This window comes from Azolla caroliniana, unplaced genomic scaffold (assembly GCF_043228905.1).
Source record: "Azolla caroliniana isolate FFs.n. ecotype wild unplaced genomic scaffold, voAzoCaro1.0.p SCAF_16, whole genome shotgun sequence".
Lineage (NCBI taxonomy): Eukaryota > Viridiplantae > Streptophyta > Polypodiopsida > Salviniales > Salviniaceae > Azolla > Azolla caroliniana.
Genome location: NW_028230451.1, coordinates 4,267,264 through 4,280,137, shown reverse-complemented (window position 1 = coordinate 4,280,137; position 12,874 = coordinate 4,267,264). Strand labels below are relative to the sequence as shown.

Below are 12,874 nucleotides of genomic sequence, written 5' to 3'. Positions count from 1 at the left end.
TGCATAATTATAATTGTGGCGATTCAACAAACTTCAAAATTCTTTGAGATAGAACCTCAACTATCTCTCACACCTCTTTGACCCCCAAATGAAGCAAACAATTAAACTAAGTGCACAATTTCTCCTTTCTAGGCCAACATAATAACTGAGAAGACACATGTAACTCTTTTTGCCGAGAGTGCTTCCTACCATGAGATAACCAACTTTTGAACACACGAAGAACCAGGAATCTTAAATGAAAATACATATGTTCAGTAATTGCCACCATGAAACCTTAACCGTTGTCCTAGATACAATTTGGAAGGAGTCTGCCTTTTATGCCAACAATCCTCCCATGAGTTAAACCCTTGTTCCGACACATAGATAAGTCAAATATTCCAGCTTCCCCCAAGCACTTAGGGGTTGCTAGATGATCCAATGTGAAGAGATTAGGGCACTAATGGAAGAGAATGCAAAACTATACATTATTGTTATTGAGAATGTGAGTTGTAAGAAAACGTTTGCAAAACTTAAACATGAGATTAGAGAATGCAAGCAAGCTTCATTAGAAACAAGTGAGCATTTAAACAAGTTCAAACAAAAAGAAGTATTGAAAGAGGAAAATTGGAAAATGAGGCGCGATGTAAGTGAAATGAAAAATGTATGCATAATAAAACGTATGTCAATGTATGTCGTGTGCATATCATCTTTAATTTGGCTATTACAAATGTGATAAATCAAAAAAAGATTTTGGAAAGTATAGATGTTCAAGAATTGAAAGAACATGAACATTGATCAAAGAATATTCTCATCCCTAGGATTAAAGAAGAGAGTATGGAAACTCTCACATCCCTTGAGAAGGTCATCAATGTTATTTTTTTATGCATTATGGTACATCAGATGTGAATGTGCATGGGGCACACCGAGTTGGGGAATATGATGTAACATGTTCAGGAGAAAAACCTATTGTACGCATGCTGGCCAATGTTTAGGATCATACTTGAAAAAGTAGTTGGGTGCACCTCAAAGTTACATAATGCTTTATGAGTGAGGATCAAGCTATCTCACAACAAAATGCCATTCTAAAGTTGCAAGCATATGTAGAAAATTGGAAAAATAAGTTAAGGATATGTGCAAAGACGAAAAGATAGGCAAATAGGGACACGTGACCTATGAGACTATTTTGTGTATTCTATATCTATGCTTTTGGAATTGTAATGGATACCCGTGGAATGTTGAATTTGACATATTGGAGTCTACCAATGAATTGGATATCATACTTCTTGTTGAAAGTTCCATAGTACGTAAAATTTGTGTTCGTCTAGCATAACATTTGTTTTCCTACATTGGAAAACGAATGCGAATGTTATTCAAACATTCTTGTGTTTTTTTTTGTTTTATTCCCATTTTTTTAATGGCATTTTTTTGTTTTTTCCCATTTTTTAGGCTTATTTACCCCATAATAAATAGTTAATCCAAAAGTATGGTATTTATCATTCTATGAGGGTGTTTTTCTTACGCGAATGCTACCATTTCCCTCAAACTGATGCGTCTTTTCCCTAAACTATCCACCATTTCAACACAAGTCAATCAAGGTTCCATGGCATCCCTTGTCTCTAAATACATCATTATGGACCTACACAATCGTGTGATAAAGGCTAGTGCAAATGAAGTGCCAACCTACAAATCCCTAAATCCTACTATGTCAACCCCCTCAAAGTCTCCAACAAGGAGAAAAGAACATAAAAAGATAGCCAATGGCTGAAAATCCACAACCATGCCAAAAGAACTTCAGTGAAAAATTCTGTAAAGTAGGATGAGATAGTACTGACATATAAATTATTGGACAGTGTATGCTAGTGGACAATCCCAATGCAGATATGTCCTTTGGTGATTTCAGAAAACTTCTGGAGATATCCTCGGGGAGGGAGATACATTAATAACATTACCATATGATAGATCGAGATCCGGGGACACTATTCAGGGTCTTGCAAAACCAATCTGCAAAATAATCATTGAACGTGCCTTTGACTCCTACAATATAGACATAAATTTCCAAATAACCCTTGACATCAAACATCTGAAAAATCAATATCAACCATGTTTGTCTATAACTATGCAAAACAAATATTTTGGTTTAATAGTGAAGCTCGTAAGGGTAAGAAATAGAGTAACATATCCAAATTTTATGACATAATCAAAATGTTTCTATTTCCAGCAATATGGCATGGGTGCTGGAAATATTGGTAGCATTGAGATAATGACAATACTTTGGCATGGGTGTCGATAAAGTTAGCAATAATTCCATACATGAATATCAACAGCTCCTACATTAAATGAAGTGACCAAATATCAACTCAGATTATGTGAACTGGGTAGCAAATTTGTTGTTAGCTCTGATGTTTTGCTAACATTTTCAACATAATGTATTGTCCTATATTTTGGGTTGTACAACTTATTATATCATGTCCCATGTGATTATATTTTCAATATTAACTCCAAATTTTCAAAAATTGGGTTTTCACCAGTACACATACCCCAAGAAATGCTTTATTATCTTACCGTAACATTACGAGGGCACCAATTGAAATTTACACTATCTGTCCCTACAATTGGATGGTGAGATGCATTTAGATTTCCTTCTCATTCCCACCTTATCTAAACATCCTGGGCCCATAGCTATTGGTATCAAATTCTATTGGCAAAACTACAGATTGGATCCAGAGAGATAACTACAGATTCCTGTGCCATTCTATTCCAATCCAGTGTGTTTGAAACTTGATTTAAGATTGCAAATGTACACACAAAAGGAACTTCTTGGCAGTTGATGAGGAGAGGATGACCATATCCTCCTACAAAGAAAAGAAACAGACATGAAAAGTTGCTTCTTTTTGGAAAAGCATAATCAAATTTCGGATCATAGTTTCTTTTGCCAAGAAAATATATTGCTACCGCGGGCTTGCAAAGCAAGTTTGGGCAGGCCCAAAACAATGAGAAGACCAAAGGAATGATACAATATATTGGTGCCTTTTAGCTCCCTAATCTTGATCACGTGGTGTTCCTATCAATGAGTAGACCTCGACCTGATCCGGAAAATTCCCCATAACTAACTTCCGCCAAGCATAGGCCACATGGGGGTGCTGGTGGTGCAGACGCCTTTCTGCATGGTGTTCCGGTTAACCTTAGAAGAGTGTCAGGTGGAGCTCCTGCAGCAGCTTCTCGTATCGATGTTGCAACAAGGACTCTGACCATCTTCACATATGAGCGTGTCAGATGAAAGATGAAAGATAATTCGCAATGTATCGCACAAAACAAGATAAAAAACTCCTTGACTAACCCCAATTTTTTATTTATTTTAACAAAATGCCCCTAAACTTTCATCATCCCCTCAAATATCCTTGTTTAAAGATCTTTCAATTCTAGCAGTGATTTAGTCTATTCTTCTATTTTTTCTTGAAGATATGCTTTATTTGAGCATTAGGAGTTGTTTTATATCCTTTTCCTTTCTTTAGGGGTTGACAGGGGATTTGGAGACATAAAATAAGTTTGGGAGCATTTGGGGAAATAATTATAGATTTTCACCAGAAAACTCAAAAACCAAATGGAAATTTCAAACCTTGCGCAAGAATCGGTTACCAACTAGCTCCACGCACATCACTTTTCTCCTCTCCTCTGAACCCTTCAAAAAATACAAGCCATTTATTAGCTTCATGAATTCAAACATATCCATAGATATTGATTGATACACATAAATTGCATGATAATCTGTAACTATGAGTAGGTGTGAATACCATACATATGTATGTATAATACATGCGAAAAAGTCCTTTCCATTATATATGCTTTGTGAAATGAAATCTTACAGAGAGGAGAACTTACATATTCCGTCGATGGTAGCTCTGCAATGGCAGCTCGAGCATGATAAAGAATGCACTCTGTTGGTGGTCCACTGCTTGTAAGACCAAAACGTAAGAAGAATAACAACAAAAGTTTCCAATATGTTAGTAATGCATTTACAACCAACTTTTGAGAGCTGTACCTGCTCCGTGCTGACTTAGTATCACGAGCAAAGACTGTGTATGACAGATGTTGCCCTTCTAACTGCTTAAGCATTCCATTCACGACTAATACATCAAACATTTCAGGCTTGGCAAGCATCTTAAAGTTTATGTCAGAGTCCATGTTACTCGGTTGAACTGGTGGTTCCTTATTTATCTCCCGATCACAAAGAGGCAGGATGTACACATAGCGTCGCCAGCAGGCAGAAAAATTGGGGTGGAACGTGCGGAAAACCTAAAATGGAAGTTATGAATGATGGCATGACAAATACATCACCCTAAAGTTGCAATAGCATTTCATGCCACTTCTAACAAAGATTCAAGCCCCATAAACTATATGGTTAAATTCCCTTGCTTGAAATACATGAAATGATACACATATTTTATCTCTCTAAAAGACAATTGAAACAAACCTCATTAACACTTATGGCCATGAGTGATTTTGGTTCCAGTGTATTGATTAATGTTTTGATATCCTCTGATTCAATATCAGAACGCCAAGTATCTGATTACATTTGTAAGGAAAGTAGAATATAAAAAACAAAATATTAAATTCAGAAAAAAACTTAATGATAGTGATTTATCATTAATTTTTATTATAATAGAATGTTAGGCATCGATTTTCAAGATATTGTATAGCATTCACATGAGATCAAAAAGATTGATGGTGGTGCAGAAGCAGGTGGCATTATCAGTCACACAGGACAAGAAGGCACTTTCAACATCAGGCACAACATTTTTTACATTCTCTAGGCAGCCCTTCCTTAGTCTTCTGCAGAATGTGGTCACAGTGTGAAGCATAGTACGTAAATTTCGTGTTCGTCAGGCTTATCATTCGTTTTCCTACGTTGGAAAACGAACACGAATGATATTAAAAAGTTCGTGTGTTTTTTTTATCTTTTTTTTTTCAGTTTTCATTTTTCTTTTCGTTTTTTCCCTCTTTTTCCCTCGTCTTCTCTTCACGTAACGTTACGCTCTCCTCTCCTCTCCCACCTAGCCTCCAACGATCTGCACACTGCACACTGCTTACCAAGTCTCAACGACTCACGACATTCAGGTATGATTAAAATTTAGGTTTAATAATCACTATTAGGGTTTAAATTTCCAAAACGAAATTTCTGAAATTTCTGAAATTTCAGCCATGAAATTTCAAAGATAAAATGTTTGAAATTTCAGAGATTTCATGTTTGAAATTTCAGAGATTTCATGTCTGAAATTTCCAAAATGAAATTTCTGAAATTTAAGCCATGAAATTTTAGACATGAAATCTCTTAAATTTCAGACATGAAATCTCTGAAATTTTAGACATTTCATCTCTTAAAATTTCATGGCTTAAATTTCTGAAATTTCTGAGATGATCAGACATTAAATTTCAAAAATTTCAAAAATTTTATGGCTAAAATTTCTAAAATTTTAGAAATTTCATGTCTGATCATCTCTGAAATTTCATGTCTGTTATTTCAAACATTTCATCTCTAAAATTTCATGGCTGAAATTTCAGAAATTTCATCAAAGAAATTTCTAAAATTTCGTTTTGGAAATTTAAACCCTAATAGCGATTATTAAACCTAAATTCTAATCATACCTGAATGTCGTGAGTCGTTGAAACTTGGTAAGCAGTGTGCACTGTGCAGATCGTTGGAGGCTAGGTGGGAGAGGAGAGGAGAGGGTAACGTTACGTGCAAAGAAGAAGAGGGAAAAAGAGGGAAAAAGAGGGAAAAAACGAAAAAAAATGAAAAAATGATAAAAAAAACACACGACCTTTTTAATATCATTCGTGTTCGTTTTCCAACGTAGGAAAACAAATGATAAGCCTGACGAACACGAATTTTACGTACTATGGTGTGAATGGGCCATGTAAAGAGAAAGAGAGGTATTTATATTCTCAGTTTGGTCTCACTGTCACATAAAATGTAGAAGTCAGTTGATAATAGTGTGGATATTCCCTTGATGTCAATTGACTTGTCATTTAATATGACCCAGCTCCCTAGATACAAGATAGTGCCAGATAATACTCATCTTAGAGTCAACGGCACATACTTCAAGACTAAGTACGTCTTAACTTGCCCACAGAATATACTTCTAGTCAACCTAACTAGACTTGCAAGTACTTTTGTTGGGGGGTGGCAGCTCCAAAACTACACTCTCTTTCATCTTTATTATCTCTCCTCTACATTCTCTCTTTCTAGATTCTTCTCTTTTTAGAATCTACAACTCTTTAAATGCCTTCTCTTTCTTTCACTTTTCCAAGATTATTCCCTCTTATTCCTCTTATTCCTAGTACAAGAGGCACTTAAACTACCAAACAACCATTTCACTCAGTTCCCCAATTTTGTATATATCTATACTAGCCTCTTTTGTAAGGACTTTATTTTTGCTACTGCTTGCGAATAGGCTCTACTCTTTGGTTGTCTCTACTTTTTGCAACTCATTTGCTACTACTGTCTAACAATCTTCTCACACCTTGGTTGGGTCTATTTGTTTCTTACAGTTGTTCCATTGCTGCTATTAAAGCTTCTCTCACAAGTTCAAGACTAAGTGCATCGTAACTTGCCAATATAGAATATTCTTCTAATCAACTTTACTTGTCAATCCCATTACCCTATTGTTAGCATTTCTGGCCACACTCATTGGGTGTGTGGATAGGCCTTGGACACCCAAATGTTATTATTCTTAATGCAGCATAGAAAGGGCTCACACTTATACATATTTAGACATCTATACTCACTTTTCAAAAGTGACATAAGGGGGAAAACGGGCATTTTTTCGATTGTTCAGTAAAACAGAAATTTGGAGAGCTCATATTGTTCTTTCTTGGCCTTCTCCTCTAGCGCTCTTTAGTATACAATTAACACTGACATTTTTGGACATCACCGCCTCCATCACCAGCCATGTGATCTGAGTCTTTCGTGGTCTTATTAGTTGCTTTTAAGTTGTTAAGAAGAAAATTTACATTCCTTTTTACATAGGAACATATTTAGAGTAAAACTTTGGTGTACAAATTTTATACGTTCATAGGGAATCGTTACTACTCTTAGTCCCATCGTTTTTACCTCGAGGGTTTTGCATGTTAAAATTTTGTGGTGTATCATGCATAATTTTTCTTGTGTATTAATATTGTTTTTCTTGAATAATTTGCACAAGATAATCTTTGTATTATATAAGTGAACTGCTATCGTGAATCCGATCAAGTGGTATCAAATCTAGATTTTAGCACTTTCTTGTGGCATTAGAGGCAATTTTTCCACAATGGCTTGCTTGAACATTACAAACTACCACAAATGGAAAGGTAAGATAAAACATTTTCTTTTCGTTAAATTACATTACAAAAGTCATATCCACTCAGATACAAATAACTCAAATTTGATTGGACTGTGGCTTCCAAATTTCTTGTTATTTGTAGTTTAAGTGGATATGACTTTTGTAGTGTAAGAAAGTTGGCCGCCCAACAAACGATAGTGGAACGATAACCGATTGTGGACAGAACCAAACAAAGGACGAGGCACCACCAATCAGTCACAGAAAGGGTAAATGCCCAATTAGACAGAGGGAGGTGGACCTAAAGGAATTTGGGGAGATTATATCTAGCTCTAACGAGGGTGTACCTGAGTGGGAACTATCCACATCGCATTTTGTAAAGCTACACGAGAATGGGATAAGACATCCACTAAACCGTTTGCTAAATATTTCCTATGTGTTTTGTCTTCCTGAGGAATGGCTTTTCGAGAACCAACAAGCATGTGGCTTTATCGAACAATGGTTAGGTAATAACATTTTAAACCATATTGTGAATGAAACTGATGCCAAAGCTTTATGGAACAAACTCGAAACTTTATACACATCTTAGGAAAGTAATAATAAGTTGTTTTTACTTAAACAAGCAATGCATTTAACTTATAAAGAAGGTAATTCTATCTCCAATTAGTTAAATGAATTTCAAGGATGTTTTGATCAACTTTGTGGTATGGGAGCAAAATTGGATGATAAAATTCTTGCACTATGGTTGCTAAACACCCTTCTTGACTCATGTGAAACTTATAGATTATCTTTAACTAATGTAGCCTCAATTGGAATTGTGACCACAGAAAATGTGAAGAGTGGTGTTCTAAACGAAGAGATGTGATTAGGGACACAAGGGCATCATCGCTCTCAGAGGTCGTGATGGTTGAAAATTGTTGATCAAGGGTTCAACAACCAAGGCCTCTAAATGTGTTGATGTCTCCTGGGTCCTTTATCATTTCTCTTCATTTAAAATACCATTCTTCATATATTCCATTGGTACAAGTCCATTAGGAGTTGTAGCAGTAAAAGACATTCTAAAAGTTCTTTATGGATCCAGAGGGTGTTAAGTAACCAAAACAGCAAGTATTTCATCATCAAGTTTCACGCTCATACCCAAACAATTAATTAAAACATCCTTAAAAATCATTAACAAGATAGGAAATGGATTACCTTTTCACAATTTAAGTGCATGGTTTGCTTAAGAAAATGTAACTTATTAGTATCTAGCTTGGAAGCATATAAAGTCTCAAAATTATTCCATAACGTTTTAGCATTAGCTTCGTTTATTATATGATTTAAAACAATCTCTTACCTATTGAAGAATAAAGCCATATACCTATTGGTTCTTAAAAAACCACTCCTTTGTAATATTTTGTTTTCAGGTTACTTGGCTGTGAACATAGTGTAGATTTTTCACAAGAAATAAATCTTTCATTTTACCTTTCTATTTGTGATAGTTTGTACTATTTAATTTGACCACTGTAGAGAACTTTGGCTCCATTTGGTGATCAAGAAAGTGCTCAAAACCTAGCTCTGGTACCACATGTTTGAAATGAGAATGGCATATATAACTTAATTAGGAGACAAAGATGATCTTATCAAAGTTATTTAAGATAGGCAACAAAAACATGTCAAACGGAAAGCACAATACACCATCAATTTTTAATGTGGAGGGCCATCTAGGAGGGATAAAAAATCACAAGACCAACTCCAAAAAACTACCCTGTCAACAAATAAAAATGTACAATGTCTTACTCTCGATAGAGTGGTTTATATTACGAGCAACGGGTAAAACTTCCTCTAAATCTTAACCCTAACAAGACAAAATAACCACCAAAAACTCATTGCATACAACTAGTCACAGAGACAATGATGCGCAAGGTGTCATTTAGTTGTTGCACAAGAAAACAATGGAGGAAGCAAAAGAAGGTTGAATCGTGTTTTCAAGATTTAGTTCTGCACATCTTCAAAATCTACTTGTTCCAACCCTTGATATGTGATGGTGCCATCTATTTATATGGTTGTTCATGTGTCTTCCCAAGAACATGCCATCAACTACTTCACAAGATGTCAAGATACCACTAAATCTTATCAAAATAGACCTACCACAACCTTTTTTAATTGTCACCAATCATTCCCATGCTACAAATCAATCAAGGGCTACACGAGTAGATCAAACAATAGGAAATCCATATTTGATAAGAGTGACAAAAGACTAGAAAATAGCAATTTGACGTTCACATGAGCCATGTAAATCTAGGGTCCAAAATGCCATTGTTACGAAAGTTAAAGACTAGAATCACTTGACATTGAAGACACCTACATCGCTTTTGAGACCTCTCCATCTTGGATCAAACCATGTTGGACATCTTTCAAAAGAAAAAGTTTCAATCCATCTAAGCACACAATATTAAGTGCTTAAGTAACGGAAATATTTGGTACCTTAGACAATTTTACTAATTTAGTTATACTTATTCTAGTTGTTTTCCAAAATGTGGCAACATTTTAAGATGGAAACTCTCATTCAATCTCATAGGTCGTTTTGGCTTCTTAAAAGACACTAATATAACATTTTTCCTTCCTTTCTTTGATCAAGATCAGCCATGGACTATCATATACTTTTGTTACAATAGCGCAAAAGAAGTATTGTTTTATATGGAGACATATAAATGAAACCAAATGTCCTATTAACAAGAAACATGAAGACAACAAAACGAAAATTTAATGATATGGGGTGGTCTCGAAATGAACAAATATTTTCTCCTTTTGTTGCCAGCACAGTGCTGTAAATCCAGCATTAGTAAACAGCCAAGAGCAGAAAAAAGAACAAAAGAAAAGATAAAAGGATTATGTGAATAGTTTATTTTTTACCTAATTTTAAGACTTCACATGTTACTTTTCAAGCCAGACTTTCAAAAACAATTGTCGGCCTCTCTAAGAAGAAATGACTAGCTTATACATCAACATAGCCAACATGATGATAATTTCCTCATTAAAAGCATGAAGATTCCATTTCCAACACATGATTGCATGCATTGTAGCCATGTAAAAAGGCATGCCAAGTTCAAACAAATTATAAAAAAAAGAGACAGTTAACTTACAGAAAGAGCAGACTTGTCCAGCTGCATGAACGCCTTTATCAGTGCGCCCTGCAACTGTGACTACTGCTTCAACAGAAAATCCTTCACACTTCAAAGAAGCTGCTTTTTTTCCATCACAAAATTTTCCCAGAGCTTGCTCAAGTACCCTGTAGCACAAATTTGTGGTGAAAATCATGAAGATGTTCCATTTACCCACTCCATAACATAGTAAAACCTCATGAAAACCAACTATATTATACCCCTGGACAGTGTGTAATGCCGGTTGTCTTTGCCAACCAGCGAAAGCACTCCCGTCATAGGCTATAACAATTTTGTAAGTTTTTCTATCCCATTTTCCTCCTTTGAACTCTTTGTAGTCTTTGAGAGAATCTTCAGATACCAGTTGTATAGGTGGAGATTGACATTGTACACATGGAGTTTGAGAAGCTGCATGCTTTAAGGGCAAAAAATAAGGATAATAGTGACTTGCTCCACATTTTCACCTAGAAACTAGAGAGTAAAAGCATTATTGTGAACGAAACACGGAGAAAAACATTTAAAATATTTCAAAATATTACAAACAACAATATAATAGGCAACATGACAGGATGAAATGGCTGTTTTTTTATGCAAAACACTTTAAACAAGTTTAAAAAGACACCGGATGGGAACTTTAGTTGCATGATGAGAATCGTCTGTTATATTTATGATTATAGCTTACCAAAATATCTTATATCCTTGACAAAACTTATTGAAAGCATATCATACGCTTAAACAGTCGAATTAAAATGGCATAGCAAAACATATTGTTCTCTTCCAAAACCCTTTGACCTCCCACTTCTTTTCGAGAGGCTTGGGTGGAAATGAAATTAGGCTTAGTGCAAAGTCACTTCCTTTATCGAATATACCACGTTTTGTACACTACTAGAACTCATTTAGCTTAAGTTCTATTTTATTTTATTTTATTTTTAGTTCTGATAAGTGGATAAATACCCCATTCTGTTGTAAACCAATTGTCTCAAGGGCCAATTTTGGCCTTAGAAGACGTTAATATATCTTTCTTGGTAAAATACATAAGAGAGGGAGAGAATGCAAGAGAAAGTAAACACTTACTTGAAACTGTCCATCGAAATTCAAATCTTGAAGAGAGACTTTTCCGGCTGAAAGAAGTGAGTAGAACCTCAAGACATCTGCCCATGGCCTGTCTTCAAGGTACTGGTGGCATTCTCTGCAAATAGATGGAAAAAGTAAAGAAAAGAAAACGCGGGATAATCAAATTAACCGGAAAATAATACTGGTAGTAGTAAATCCATTAGAAGGAATGGCTGATGGAATAATGTGAAGGCATTCTGGTTTGTTGACCTAGCAGTCCATCTACGATGATCCAGACCATCGTTGTGATGATGGTGAGTCCAGGAAGGGTGCTCTTCTCCACGGGTGCGAGAAGGAGGATCCATAGCGAGGTACGACGAGAAGCTTCTCCGTCTTCTTCTGCAGGCTGAAGAAGACGGCGTCGCAGGTATCCCTCTTCTGAGCATCAGAAACACAGAGAAACAAAAAGAGAACCCATTTACGTCCTTCTGCGCGTGACTAGGGTTTTTCTTCACAACAGTGAATCTCAAATTTCCAAAGCTATACCCTCCAGCCCAACTTTCTGAAATTTCCGAACAATACCCCTCCACCTCATCCTTCCATTAATTTGTCCTCTACGATATAATATATATAGATATATAGATATAGATATATATATATATAGAGAGAGAGAGAGAGAGAGATCTTTTTAATGTTCACAAGAGATCAATTGTGATCTATGAGATGGGACCTATCCCATAGTGAGGATCAAACTTAGGTTCTCTCAATTTGATACTCCAATTGTCGAGCGAAAAAAGAAATTGAAAAATACTTCAAATGAGAGTGTAAGTGAGACAAAGAAATCTATATATAGTGTCAACCCAAAAGTGTGGAAGTGAGTATTTGAGCCCACTCATGATTTTGAATTGACATGTAGTTGTGTTAATGTTTAGGGATAATAGCGTTGTTAGTTTGATATATATTATGTGGCATGAATTGTGGAGAAGTGATGTATTGTAACCAAAAAATGTGTGGAAGTAAGGATTTGAGCCCGTGACTTTGAATTGATGATCACCTCCTAAAGAAAGCCACTATCCATGCTTTTTCTAGAGGAGACAAATAGAATGTCTAAATCAAGGGTTGGAGGATTGTTTATCAACCATAGTTATTCATAAACTCATTTCAAGATAAATTTGATGGATACTCAAATTTGGAAATATGATAAAATGTGTAGAATAAAACTATTCAATTGGCACCAATTGATTATCTCATAAACGTGTTAAATATTGACATCATAATGCCATGTAATATGTCATTGATACACAATTGAATAGGTTGTTGAGTTTTTAAACTAAATTGAATTTAAAACAATGTAAACTATCCAAGAGAGGCACATTGGAAGTT

General features: G+C 35.4%; 1 protein-coding gene across 4 annotated transcripts; it reads right to left on the bottom strand.

Annotated features, from left to right (window-relative positions):
• Positions 1-2,434: 2,434 nt before the first annotated feature.
• Positions 2,435-11,985, bottom strand: LOC147853680 (Pseudouridine synthase family protein). Of its 4 annotated transcripts, none has more exons than XM_087332260.1 (9): positions 11,762-11,984; positions 11,513-11,627; positions 10,660-10,853; positions 10,421-10,566; positions 4,451-4,542; positions 4,019-4,272; positions 3,859-3,928; positions 3,596-3,658; positions 2,435-3,231 (listed from the first exon to the last, which is right to left on the bottom strand). In XM_087332260.1, exons 1-9 carry the CDS (start codon positions 11,935-11,937, stop codon positions 3,028-3,030), a joined length of 1,314 nt encoding a protein of 437 aa, XP_087188386.1. In that variant the 5' UTR covers positions 11,938-11,984; the 3' UTR covers positions 2,435-3,027. The 4 variants fall into 4 exon arrangements, with proteins under 4 accessions (XP_087188386.1, XP_087188388.1, XP_087188390.1 ...); XM_087332262.1 differs by having other exon boundaries at positions 10,660-10,846; positions 11,762-11,983; XM_087332261.1 differs by having other exon boundaries at positions 3,023-3,223; positions 11,762-11,985.
• Between the last annotated feature and the right edge of the window lie 889 nt (positions 11,986-12,874).